The sequence below is a fragment of the Microcebus murinus genome, chromosome 1 (assembly GCF_040939455.1).
Source record: "Microcebus murinus isolate Inina chromosome 1, M.murinus_Inina_mat1.0, whole genome shotgun sequence".
In the NCBI taxonomy this organism is placed as follows: Eukaryota; Metazoa; Chordata; class Mammalia; order Primates; family Cheirogaleidae; genus Microcebus; species Microcebus murinus.
Window position 1 is genome coordinate 64,824,230 of NC_134104.1, and position 14,646 is coordinate 64,838,875.

Genomic DNA, 14,646 nt, shown 5'->3' on the forward strand with positions numbered 1-14,646 from the left:
GATCAGATCATATTCTGAGCACCAAATAGGTCAAAGAGGGAACCATTATGTATCAAAAATGACATCTCACATGCTTTATTTTCTTTCTATACCCCTTAATTTTAACTTTATGTTGATGGAATTGGAGGGGGGCAATTAGAATGAGGATATTTCTGCTTTTAATTTTTTTAAAATGGAAGTTCTGAAAAATACTCTCCTAACTGTGGGATCTGAAATCAATTTTAGTTATCTCCTAGGCCTAAAATCAATTTTGAATTATTTTCCTAACACCATTTTTGGGATTCAATAGAACAGAATCTCCTCAAAGGTGAGTGCTTTGGGTATTTTTTTTTTTTTTTTTGGTAATTATGTTGTTAAAGGCCACTATTAAAGGTAATATTTGGTTATAATAATATACTTTGATGGTATCAGTCTATTTGAAAGGACTGGGTCTCTAAAAATTGCAGATTACAGCAGTGAGTTTATTCTTGTATCTTGCAGTTCAACTCTGATTTGTACCAGAATGCTATTTTGTTCTCTCATACTTTGTCATCTACCTATCTGAAAAATAAGTTTACATAGCATACTCAAATGTAAATCACAGAGGTGTTTGACAAGCATGGAATTAAAACAAAGTTTTTTGGATTTTCTTGAGGAATGTTTCTATCAAACTACAGAACCTTTTTCAGAGTACTTAAGAATTTTCAGCTTGTGAACTTTGTAGATAAGAAAAAACCTAAGTCACTGGGCAAAAATGCATTCATTTTTCCCACCAAAAGATGGCATCAGCTCTCATAGATCAGCTCTCATTTTAGTCTAAAAAATGCTTACAAACTTGATTAACCATGTCAAATAAGTGCAAAACAGAAGAAAGTATTGAAGGTGTTGAGAAAGGCAGTCACATAATTATAATAGAAATTAAAATCAATTTTTAAAAATTCAAAGTGGAAATAACATGCTAAATGTTATATTTGAGATGGGATCAATTTCCTTATAATAGGAATAATTCTGAAGGACAGAATAAATTGTGTGTAGGTGCAGAATAAATTGTGTGTAGGTGCAGAATAAATTGTGTGTAGAGGATTGTGCCTGTACAATCAACAATTAATCTGCAGGGGAGGAAAAGCAGTTGGCAAATGGAAAATGATTTTGACATAACTAATTGATAAGTATCTCTACCCGATACTTTTATTTCATGTTGATTCAGGAAAAAGCTGAGATTTTGAAAACTTAAAATGCTATAAAAGTCCCAAGCTTTCAGAATAATCTTCATTATTGCAGGTGCCATATTTTTGCTCCCAGGAAACTTACAATCGGGTAGGCAAGACAAAATACAAACAAATGCAAAAACAAAACAATTTCCGACAGACATAAGTGCTACAAAGAAACAAAACAGAAAGTGGAGACAGGAGAGCTTCCTCAGGGAGCTTGGAGGGCCATGCTGAACCAAGACCTGAATGATCTGAGGGATAAGCAGAGTGTGACATGTGAAGATGGGGGCTGGGGGACTGTACCAGAATTCCAGGCAGATGGGACAAGGATAGAAGCTACAGATTGCTGTGGGAAACAACCTTAGCATGTATGAGAAACAGACACATGGCCATCCAACTGGAGAACAGCAAGGAAAAGAGAGAGAGCGGTAGCAGGGACCAGATCATGTAGGTCCTCAAACGCTCCCACACCTCAAAGGTGTGAGCGTTTGTATTTGTTCTGTAGTGAGTTTGAATTGTGGGAGACCCATCTTTGCAAGTTTTTATCAACAAATTAGCCTACTTTCTAAAACTGGGATGATATGTGTTCATTATAGAATGTTTAGAAAGTATAGAAAAATATAAAGAAAATAGAAATGGCATTTAAAAACTCAGAATCCATCGTACAAGTTATAGATCCTGAGCAGAGATGACATTCTGTGTGTTTTGTAAGAGAAAAAAAAAATGTATCACAAAGTAACATCATACTAGGAAATCTGTCAAAAAATAAAACATAAAACTAACTTTTAAAAGAATGTGTGGAAAATTCTTCAAGTAATGTTTAATGAATGTGTGTCATTGAGTTAAATAGTATTTTTAAATCCAGCTAGAATTAATAATAGAACATTGTTTCTTTTCAGGTTTGCAGATTTTATCCGGGGTATGCTGAAACTAATTCTTCTCCTCCTGTTTTCTGGGGCTACACTATCATCCACATGGTTCACCCTGACCTGTCTGAACAGCATCACGCACCTGCCTTTAACTACAGGTGAACACAGGCTATTTTTGAACTTCGAATAAATGTTTTCATTTCATGGAAGTATACATACACTGACAATAGGACTTTTTCTTGCTTTCTGTAAGTAATTGTTAAATATACAAAAATATTTCCCTTGTCCAGTCATCCAGCTATCATCCATCTAACAAGAGTCCAAGAAATAACTAAAAATATTTTCATTGGTATTTTGCATATGGAAAAGAAGTATAATTGTTAGCCTAGACACAAGAGCATGGAAAAATGTATGTGTTTAAAATTTATATCAGAGCATAATATAAAGATTTTTATCTTGGTTATAGTCATTAAGTCATTGTTAAACAGTAAGGAAAATTAACAAAGGCAAAAGGCTATGATGTTTAAAGCACACTTAAGTAAAATTTTTTGAATCAGCAACTATAGGTTTATTTTATATTTAATTTTATTACATCATTAACACAAAATAAAACTTACTAGAAATACCTATTGAAAGTATATTATAGCCAGCTTACTTAGCTCTTCTAATTGCTATTGTTATTATTATTAATATCAATTCAGGGTCTGTATTAGTTTTCTGTTGCTGCTATAATAAGTTATGCAAATTTAGTGGCTTAAAACAGCACAAATTTATTATCTTACATTTCTGTGGGTTAGAAGTTCAACACAGGTCTTACTGGGCTAAAATCAAAATGTGAGCAGAATCAAGGGAAAAATCTGTTTCCTTGCCATTTTAGCTTCTGCAGGCCACCCATACTCCATCTTAAAAGCCAGCTATAGTGGGTCAAGTGCTTTTCACATTGCATTATCTGTGCCTTTCTTCCATATTTACTCTCCCTCTGAGTGCTCCCTATTTGTCTTCCTCTTCTGCCTCCTCTTCCACTTCTGCTTTTAAGGATTCTTGTGATTACATTCGGCCCACCCAGATTCTACTCTGGGATAATCTCCTAGTATTAAGATCAACTGATTATCAACCTTAATTCCATCTCAGCCTTAATCCCCTTTGCCTTGTCAAGTAACATATTCACAAACTCCAAAGATTGACATGAATATATTTGGAGGAGAGAGGGCATTATTCTGCCTACCACCAGATCTTTTTTAAATGACTATGACAGGTTATTCTGTAAACCAAGGGGATTGTGTTATTGCTTCTTCCTTTCCTGTAAAAAAAAATTATGGTACATATTTTTAATTTTATTTGTGAATAATATTCAGTTACCTTTTGCATTATGTGTTTAATTACAAGATTATTTGTTATAAAGGTAGATTGTAGGATTATTATAACAAGCATTTGTATGAGTAAAAGTAAGTAAGAATCTAAAAGTGGCTCCATGTTCCATGGGAATCCATAAGGAGGCGGATTCTTTTGTCTACATATGATTAAGGAATACTATATGACTTAATTTGGATCTCTATAATAAAAGAACCAGCAATTTATACACCAGAGGCATCAAATCATTCAGGGATAGCCATTTATTCGGGAGTTCCTACCACTTTTTTAGTGATAATAGGGCAATGGAATAAGGTTCCTCCGTACCCACAGTTACCACTGTGTACCAAGCCAGCTGTCCTGGAGCACCACAGCAAACTGACCAGGGCAACGCAGGAATACTCAATGCCTGTGACACTGCTTGAACCTCTAGTTCAAGGCAGTTCCCTGCTTCAGCATTAGATTGTGTTGTAGTCCGTGTGATGACGTCATATCTTTGCAAAGTTAGTTTTTTGGCAGTTGCTGTGATAAAAAGCAAGTACCACACAAAAATTAGTGTGGAACACGAAATGAGGGTGATGTTGTCCAGTCTGGTTCCAAGATTTGAGAGGCCATGTAGTGCCCACCAGATGCACACATTCCATCAGTAATTATGGTTATTTAAGAGTAATAAGTAGACACAGAGGAAAACACTGTGTATTATTTTATATACTAGCATTCCTACATTGAGCTTTTAAGCAATTTTGACAAGTGTTCTGGGCCAGAATTTTTATTTTATTTTATTCTGGTATAATTTCATAATTTAGCAATTATACAACATTCTGGTGGAACAGTCTTAGTTTACAACTCTTCTTATTCATGGCATTACATTCAGATTTTTTGTGATACTATATGTCACGTAAGCATCTGTGAAACTTTACAAGTACATAGTCATGAGTACATAACAGATTTCTTTCCCTTGAATTAAGTGTAGAATATTCATTATAAGAGAGTACATTCATTAAATTTTACATATTTTCTATTTAACATGATAAAATTAACAGTTTTATCTCTGGGTGGAAGGATTAGGAATGAATGTAATTTTTTAATCTGTTTTTTTCTCTGGACTTGTATAATGAGCATGTTTTACTTTTATAATTGGGGGAAAAGTATATTTGAAAATTATACATCTTTTTAAATCTTAAAAAAAATTGATATGATTGACCCTGGTCAAGACTGTTTTCTCAGTCTGTTGTTGAAAATAATTATGTTGGACAGAAAGGAAGGCAGAATTCTAAATTAAGTCAAGGCCAGAATTGAAACGTTGAGTTTGATGTAGCCATTTTAACAACCTCTGAATTTATAAGTTCCATTGTTTTCAATTGCAAGTCAGTTTTTGAATATCACTTAGATATTCCTGAAAGATACATTTTTAGATCACAGACATACTGGGTTAAGGATTAGATTTGTTCACATTCCTTCTCTGAATTGTCATAGTATTTTTTATATTTTTTTTGCTGATACCACTTACTATTAATAGTTACTTGAGTATGTATATGTCTTATCTCGCCTACCAGTCTGAAAATCTGGAGCAAGGACTTGTGCCTTATAAATTCTTTTCCCACCCTGGTACCTTGCATATGCTCTGAGGAATGAATGAATGAATAAATTGTATGTTACCTCTATTTGAGCCTCAGTACAGATGACATATTGCCAGTGACTGAGGCAAAAATCTCCATCAGTGGAGGTTTATTAAGCGAAATTGAGGACTTGGCTGGGGAAAACAAGCACCACAGGCAGACTTGTGGCTATTTTTCCCAAGGGGAAGTTGGAACCTTCAGCATTTAAAGCCATATAGATAGAGGCCGGGTGTGGTATCTCACGCCTGTAATCCTAGCACTCTGGGAGGCTGATGCCGGAGGATCACTTGAGCTCAGGAGTTTGAGGTTGTAGAGAGTTATGAGGCCACTGTACTCTAGCCCAGGTGATAGAGTGAGACACTTTCTCAAAAAAGAGAAAGAAAGAAAGAAAAGAAAAAGAAAAAAGGCATATAGCGAGAAAGGAAAAGGTAAGGGGGTTGGGAGTGGAGAACCGATGAGACAAAATGGTTACATTCTTTTGGGGCCCAGGAAATCTACATTTTATAGAAAATAAGGGGAATGTTAGAAAAAGGGAGTGAAGGAAGCATCAATTACGTAGATGTCCCTGGGTAGGTGGAAGAATGTCTGATTCTGTGTCTCCAGTTCTGTCACCTGTAAAGATAAACTTGTTTCAGGTGCTAGACATCAGTTACAATTTGCATGTCCTTATGGGAGAGCAGCAAGGAGTGTCCTTAATGAAAGGGCTGCGGGGCCACTTCTTCACAGGTGCCTGAAGCCTTTGCCTTCTCTGTTGCATAAGGAGTGCCTTGTGGGGAGTGGCCCTGAGATTTTGATTTTCCTTTTACACACCTACCCCTTTCTTCAAAATCTTTGTGAAAAAACATTGTAGAACACATGGGTTTGTGGTCACTCTTTATTATTCAGCACTTGCTGGAAGAAGGCAAAAGGAAGCATTTTAAATGGAACAATGGAAGATTTGAGTAAATCTCTCACAGGTACTCTCACTGCCTTTGTAAAAAATCTGACCTAATTCCTTTTAAGTAAAGTAGGTTTAATGAAAGGGAACTTACTACAAAAATCTAATTATAGACAAATCTAGACCTTTAGCTGGTATTTAAAGTCAGTACTGGCAAATTCATGTTCTTTTTTACTAGTCATTCCTATTTTAATCAGGAAAATATCTAGTCTTTTTCATCTTTCCTGGCAAAGTTGGTATTTTTATTAAATATTAGGGCTTTTTATATATCAAAAGAATCTAAATGAAAAGTGTTTGAAAATACACGCATTAATTATAACTGTTGACATAATAAATTAAAAACTAGTTAATTGTATTCAACCAATGTGTTATAAGTACTACTGCTATCTCATTAAACCCCTCTATTAGCTGGGCGCAGTGGCTCACGCCTGTAATCCCAAGCACTCTGGGAGGCGGAGGCAGGTGCATCCGCTCAAGGTCAGGAGTTTGAAACCAACTTGAGCAAGAGTGAGACCCTGTCTCTACTAAAAATAGAAAGAAATTAATTGGCCAACTAAAACTATATATAGAAAAAATTAGCCAGGCATAGTGGTACATGCCTGTAGTCCCAGCTACTCGGGAGGCTGAGGCAGAAGGATTGCTTAAGCCCAGGAGTTTGAGGTTGCTTTGAGCTAGGCTGGCACCCCAGCACTCTAGCCCCGGGCACTAGCTCTAGCACTCTAGACAGAGTAAGACTCTGTCTCAAAAAAATAAATAAATAAATAAAACTCTTCTATTGCCATCTTTCTGTAGTCCACTGATCTTGATACTATTATTGCCATCACAACAGAAGAAAAACTGGGTCATTCCAGTCTGTCCAAAAGCATGCTGTTTTGATATATACATGTGCATCCTCTTGGAAGCTATCAGCAATCTGCCTCTTTTTCTTTAGGGAAACTGAGTACTTAAAATTGCATTACGTCTTTATTAATTGAAGTACTTAGAATAGGGCAAATAAATAACCTCATAACTAGATAACTTGAGTTTCAAAATCTTGAAGCTTATGCTATGAACAAAATTATGAAAACACATTATTTATTCACCTTATCTGAGAACTAGATGTCTGGCAGTCCTGTTTGCCGCAACTCACCCAGCATTTTTTACTGAACAGATGAATGCTTTGAAAATGGCATTTTGAAAAATGTTAGCACTTTGGTGTTGAATTTGCTGAAACAATATAATTTGACTGTTTGACAGAAGCTGCCTTGGGAGAGATCATTCATCTAATTTTATCTAAAGTTATTATACTAGAATGCCGTGATGGTAATATCAGAAACAAATACTAGGTGGGGGTAAGGAAGGATGACTACATAGAAGCCCCTTGGGAATGATAGCTGACCACAAGGTGACTTCAAGTGGTATTTAAAGAAAGGAAACATACCCAGTTATATTGAAAGGCATGCAACATGTATAGGCTAAGTAAGAGTAATTCCCTTATTGTATTTTTATATATTTTGCCTGTATTATGATAATTATGTATCATTTTAATAGTATACAAAGAAATAAAAACATGCACATACCCAAAAATGTAGGGGAATGTTGAGAAAATTCAGAAAAGAATGATGTATATGACATCATTAAAGACATACACATTATTTTTAAAATTAGGAATTTCAATCTTTAAGGAAAGAAGGATAAGCAGTGACTTAACTACTCTTTTCAGTTTTATGGACTAAAAGTGACTGTTACTCATGTTCATGACTGACTGCTCAAGAAAGGAAAGTAGAAGCTGGGAATAGTTCACGCCTATAATCCCAGCATTTTTTGGAGACCAAGGCAGAAGAATTGCCTGAGTCTGGGAGACCAGCCTGGGCAACATAGTGAGACCCCCTTCTGTAACAATAATAATAATAATTAACCAGGCATGATGGTGTGTGCCTATAGTCCCAGCTGGCTACTCAAGAGGCTGAGGCAGGAAGATTGAGCCCAAGAGTTTGAGGCTGCAGTGAGCTGTGATTGAGCCACTGTACTTCATCCAGCCTGGGCAACAGAGCAAGGAAAAAAAAAGAAGAAGAAGAAAGGAAAAATTGAATAGGGATTAAAAGAATGGATCTGTGGAAAATATTAATGTAAGAATCATGAAATGTTCAAAGGGCCTATTGAGGAAGATCATGTAATGTTGATCTATGGGGATGTTCAAGAAGAAATATAAGTCTTCAAGCAAAACCTGTTTCTTGCAGTTGGAGAGCTTGACCAGATGATTAGTCTTGTGTTCCATGATTTAATAGGCTTCTTCAGAATCATCAATAATTCTTTGGGAACTTGAAAGCTACTGATAAACCTATACCTATGGTACTCTATCTGATTTCACAGTTAGTCTCTACTCCAGGCCCACTCTTTCAAAGGATTATTCTGTATCATTTGTCCAAGATAATAACTATGCCTTCCAGCCATAAGGAACTGTCAACCTTATACTACTAAAGTATGCCAACAAAGAGGCTAAAGAAAGGACACATGCAAATTAATAACATGCAGAAAGAAAATCATAGCCATTAATGAATATTACAGCAACATATGCCCCATCCTCTTTTGGAACTGCAGTTTCATGTGCTGAATAATTTAATTATCAGTAGATTATGAAGGACACAGTAATCACTTTTTAGAAAGAAAATGTGATGCTGAGAGGCACAGCTCAGTGATACAGAAATGTATATCTGTGTGTGTGTATTTTATATATTCACCGTGCTCAAGACCTATGAAAAAACCATGTAGTTCGCAAACATTGTGAATGTTTCTCTTTACTGCTTATTGTTTCTCTTTACACACATGTCTTTATTTCCAAAAGGAGCATTTTCACTTAAAATATCAAGTTTAATTTAGATTGTGAAATACTTTAAATAAAGGCCTAATCTAATAATTTCTAGTGAACTTTCTATCTTTATCATGAAATAAAAGTTCACTCAGTAGGCACAATAATAAAAGTTTAGCCAGTAAAGTGTATTAATGTTATAAACCTACCCTTTAGGGAAATGTCTTAATTCTACTCCTTAAGATAATTTATAATAAAAATCTGTTGTGTTATTTTATAATGCTTCTTGTTTTTTAATAAAAACTGTAAACAAATCTATTATTCTTATCTGCCTAGAAGCACCTATAAGATTTTTGTTTTTAATATCCTGGTTAAGCTCTCCTACTTACACGTATTTAAATTTATTATTGATCTTAAATGAACTTTTAGTCATCATCTAATACAATTTATCATTCTATATATGAATCTCTTCTGTAACCTCCCAGATATATGTTCATCTGACTGCACCTAGAATGTCTCCCACAATAGAAGACATTACCTATTTTGTTGTTAGTAAGCTCTGGGTCCTGGAAAATTCTTCTTCCATTGAGCTGTAGCTGATTTTGAGCAACACAGCTTGCAGAGAGCAAATCAACTCCCTCTCATTTGTTGATGGCCCTCCAAACATTTAAAGACATCTGCCATGTTTGGCCTTAGCCTTTAATCTAAACACCTCCTAATTCTTACAACCATTCCTCATTGGACATGGATTCCATGCCACTGACAAATTGATCACTTGGCTTGCCAGGGTCCTCCTTAAAATATATTACTGGAATTGAGCACACTTTTCCTGCCACACTCTTAGGACTGGGAAGTTGTTCCTTCTCATGGCTAGACATAGCTTTTTTTGAGGCAGAGTGTACAGTGTAATTATCTTCTTAGCACTGTACATATTGGCTGCTGAGCCAATAGGTGTCTATCATATTTCTTTAGGAGTGATTTGAGGATAGAGTGTATTTTATTTACTGCTCTAGCATAGCAGCTTATGTATAAAAGGCATCTGATAAATGGTTTTGAAGAAAAGCTTAAGCTAAGTTTTCCCTCATATACTTAAGCAGGAATTTTGGACCCACTTTATATTTATCATGATTAAAATTCATCTTTTTGTTTGTAACCTTTTGATACTCTCTATTTTTTATTCTGTCATCTGTTTTATGTGCAATCACTCCCAACTTTTGTGCTGAATACAGATTTGGAAAGCATGCCTTTTGTGTCAGTACTGTTGAATTAAAAAATACCAAGCCTTGTTATTTTTTTTTCAATATGAGACAGTGGATTGGTAGCAAAAATGGGAGAGTCTGTAGGCCTTGATTATATTATTATTAGCACTGCTAATTTACATTGTTTCAAAATAAGTTGCTTTTGACTTTCAAAACTTAAGTCACCTCAACTGTAACATGCTTACTTTGCCTACCTCAAAGAGTTTGTAGCATGATCAAATATGATAATATGTGTAAGCAGTTTTTAAAATTATATAAATCCAAGATTATAAAGTTACTGTTGTTATTGATATCTTGGGAATCTCAATAGATGTTGAGTGTGATAGTTCTTATTCTGATCTGAAATTTTGTGATTTCAAATTTGCCCTAAAGCTTGAGTGTTTTAGTTAATAAAAATGTATTCATTCATAATTTTGTTCCCCTATAGTTCAGTAATTTGGTTTGTCAGGAGATAAGGGTAGGGAGGAGTACTTACAGGGTGATAATCCAATTCATGTGCTTGAAATACATTCATTTTTAACTATATTTTGTGCTACACAGGACTTTGCTTTTTGCAATTTAAATTGTAGGCCTATGAAATTTTGTTAGCTTCTTTGAAAAAAATCTACATCAGCACTTCAGTTGTGTGTGTTCTGCTAAATTACCTTGACTTTTAATTGAAAGGTGGTTGCTTATAATTTTAGTATCAGTATTATAGAAATTCATGGAAATATTTAATGATCATGTAGTTTGAACCCTCTCTGACAAGCAGGAAATTATCTTGTCTGCCTGACTTTTAATAGATGACATTCACCCACTGTATGTATCAGACTCTAAACTGAAACTCAAATGGAAGTCAAATTCAACCTTGTAATAATCAGCTTCTACTTTATGCATGTCCCAGAGCACTGTGGAATATATTAAATCAGTCCTGATGACACAGCTCAAGCAATCCTCCCACCTTAGCCTCCCAGAGTGCTAGGATTACAGACATGAGCCACCATGCCCGGCCTGTTTTATAAATTTTTAACCAACTTACCCCTTATTGGTGGACATTTAGGTTGCTTTTAATTTTTTCATACTACAAACAGTTTTTCAGTGAATGTTCTTTGTATACCTGTACCCACATAGCTATAGGATAAATTCCTTGAAGTGGAATTGCTAGGTCAAAGAATAATTACCTTATTTATTTTGATAGACATTTCTGAATTACTTGACGGAAGATGAACTGTTTTCAATTCCATCAACAATGTTTAACCACAATAGAAATTTTATCTTTCCAATGATGGTTATTTATACCTGTTCTTCCAAGTTCCTCCCAGAGTTTAGATACCTAGGAAACCAAAATCCAGAAATTCTTAATGAGCATGACATGAGGGGCAAGGGAGTTGCATGTGGTCTTGAAGGGTTTTCAGACAGGGCCCTCTGCTTTACCAGACTGGGCTCTTCTGACACATCCCATGTCTCTTTGGACCATGTGTAATGCAAATCAGTCAAATCGGATCTCTCTTTTCAAGACTCCAGACTGATAGTTCCTTTTAAGTATGTCCTTACTATTATATTTCATTGTTTCTTTTCCCACTTACAGTTATTCTATTACAGATTATGATTATTTTTCAATTATTATATTTTAATTTGCCTGATTACAAATTACACGTAGGGGTATATTTACTCCAGAAATAAAAATGTAGAAAGGATTATTTCTAAACATGTTTCCTAAAAAAGAGTGAATTCCATCAATAGTTTGTGAGTCTTTACTCAGAAGTAGCACTTGCTGGTCCATAAGAGCTTGATTTTTCCTGTCATTTATTTCAACATTTTCTTGTTTTAAACTCCTAGGCTCATCTGTGTTTGGGTCAATAGTCCTCTCTGCTCTAATTACCACTGACTGATAATAAATTACTACAAAGTATTTTGGGAACACAATACCCTATAAAAGCTACAGTGGCATTCCATCCCTAGATTTCCTAACGTAACACTAATGAGTCAGGTGTAAGGAGAAAATGTTGATTGTTATGTGATCTACATCTAGCAAATATATCATGAGCACAAGGTATTAGGTTGTGTTTTGTTTTTAAGAATCTCTTGAAAATCGTGTTTTAAATGGTATTTATTGTTCCAGATGTTTCCCATGTAATTGTGTGAATAATTTGGTCATTGCATTAGCCAGCAGTATGTTCTTTATTCACTAAGTAGTTCTTCTACTGTTTATTTTCATTATCTATCTTCTATTCAAAGAAAAATCAAAGTAATTACCAGCTGTTACATTATTAGAATATACTAAATATTTTATAATCCTGAAAAGCTAGTGTAATTGGAGGGAAAAGTGGGAGTGGAGGTTAATTAGAGAAATTCTATTAGAAATCAGTGGATACTATTATTTTTTTTACCCCTTTGACAATGTCATGCACTGTTAATGATTGCAGTCAGTTATGGTAAATTCAGGTAATTTGATATGTTCTCTGAATGCATGAATAACACATAACAGATTTAGTGTAACTCTTACTTTCTGCAGTTCCTGTACAGAATTTTTTTTCTTAAATGTTTTTATTAAAAATACTTTCCTTGTAACTTTAAACTTAGAGTAAATTCTCATTATTATCAGTGGATATGATATACTTCCTAGGATGTAAGGACATGTTGTAAGTTCCTAAATAGGCTATCATTTTTTTCTCATTGGTTCTGTTTTCAGCCTCAAAATTATTGAAGTTTTGTAGGCAGACAGCAGTAGTAATGATAAAATTATTTGGAGTGAGATATATTTCCCTAAACATTCTTATAAGAATAACATCCTTATTCAGCAGATTTTGAGACAGAATGGTGTTAATAGGTTTTTTAGGGGTTAATCTGGGATCCTAACCACTATTTTATACATTTCTGGGTAAAATTTTTTCAGTGTTCCAAAAATGTTACTTTTTTTTTTAAACCATTGACACAAAACTCATTCCAAAGTTGAGGACTTATTCTCTTGTAAGTGTTTCTCCAGGAGTTACATACTGAATAGTGTTTATTTTGTGCTTGAAAGCAGTTATTAACCGATCTCTTTAAATATGTAATTTTCAGTAACATTTAATGTTTCTTACTTTTATTCTTAGATTTTAAATTCTCTTTAAAATTATAGATCTATAAGTCTAGATTTTGAATTAAGTTGCTATGTTTTGTTTATCCCTCTGTTTGCCAGGAGTGTGACCAAATAGGGGAAGAATCATTTTAATGATATTATAATGATAAATTGTTTTTATGCTTTGGAATAATCCACCAGAAAGGTAAAGCAAATAAACTGGACATCATCTAGCAATGAAATCTTTTGGTATCTGTCTCAGAAAACCTGAGCAAAGAACAGACAGATGTGTGATGCTTTGTCAAACTTTGTCAACTACTATTGAAAAGAGATGAAATTAGAGTCAATGCTTATAAAAGAGAACAGCCAGATCTCTGATATGACTCACTGCTGCTACTATGAAGCTAAATGTTTTTGTTTTTATTTTAGTGACATTGTATGCCTCCTGTATTCTCCTGGGAGTGTTCTTGAACAGCAGTGTACCTATATTTTTTGAGCTTTTTGTGGAAACTGTCTACCCAGTTCCAGAAGGAATTACTTGTGGAGTTGTCACTTTTTTAAGTAATATGTTCATGGGAGTACTTTTATTTTTTCTCACGTTTTATCATACAGGTAAGAAATTTGTTTTTTTAATTTAGTATCTAAATGTGTTATGAGAGAAGTTTGCGGCACTGACATACAGAGAATTTATATGAATTCTTACTAAGGCAAATTATGTGTGCTTTCACTGCTCATAAAGGAAAATATCCTCAGTTGTTTTTCTTAAAATGCATTCTAGCCCAAGTGTATCCTCACCCCACACCCTAGAGTTTCTGAATTAATTAACCTGGGCTGGGGCCCAGCATCTATATTTTTTAAATCTTCCCTCCCTGCCCTTCACCTCACCAGGTGATTCTACTGTGCAGATTCTCATTGAGAACCACTAGTCTATTGCTTTTTAAAAACTACTTAGAATCTACTATCTTAACACAGGGTGTAAATTAATGTCAGGTAAATATGGAGTTTAAAAGGGGACGAATGAGAAGTCACCCAGTGTAGGAAATGCTCTAAAATGTGATACTTCAAGAGGCCAGATTATTTATAGGAATCTTTCTGACAGGTTTATAATTGAAATAATAACCATGCTAATTTCCTTACCTGGAAAAAAATTTTTTGGAACTTTCAAAGCCAGTGAAACAGAATCACCCCTGGGTTTATGGACAGCTTATGGCAGGGCACTTTCACCTAACAGCAAAAAGTGTCCCAGTGATAAATGAATTTCTTAATATAATTAACAGTGAACTAGATTGTTTCTATCAATCAGCAGTGCAGGTAAAGTAGGTTTTAACTGTGCTACACCTGATCCAAGTTTGTTTTATCATATGGGAAAGAGATGTCATTGAAATCAGAAGAGCCCTCCCTACCGTCCTCCTGGAAACACGTGTTTCTATTAGGGAAAAGTGCCATCACCAGGTGTTAGAGAAAGGTCTTTGCTTCAGAATTGTTTTCTAAACAGAATTGTCTAACAATTATTACATATCAGCTTTTATTCACTTCAGTTGTGTCACAATTGAAACTAAGCAGCCTGTTGCCTCTCTTTGCCTGGTAAAACACT

The 14,646-nt window shown here is 34.7% G+C and overlaps 1 protein-coding gene across 1 annotated transcript in view; it reads left to right on the forward strand.

Annotated features, from left to right (window-relative positions):
• Window positions 1-14,646, forward strand: part of SLC49A4 (solute carrier family 49 member 4) — a 68,625-nt gene that overhangs the window by 48,165 nt on the left and 5,814 nt on the right. Inside the window, exons 7-8 of the mRNA XM_012780480.2 lie at window positions 2,090-2,217; window positions 13,482-13,664. Coding sequence (XP_012635934.1) covers window positions 2,090-2,217; window positions 13,482-13,664 — 311 coding nt within the window. The remainder of the gene's footprint in view (window positions 1-2,089; window positions 2,218-13,481; window positions 13,665-14,646) is intronic.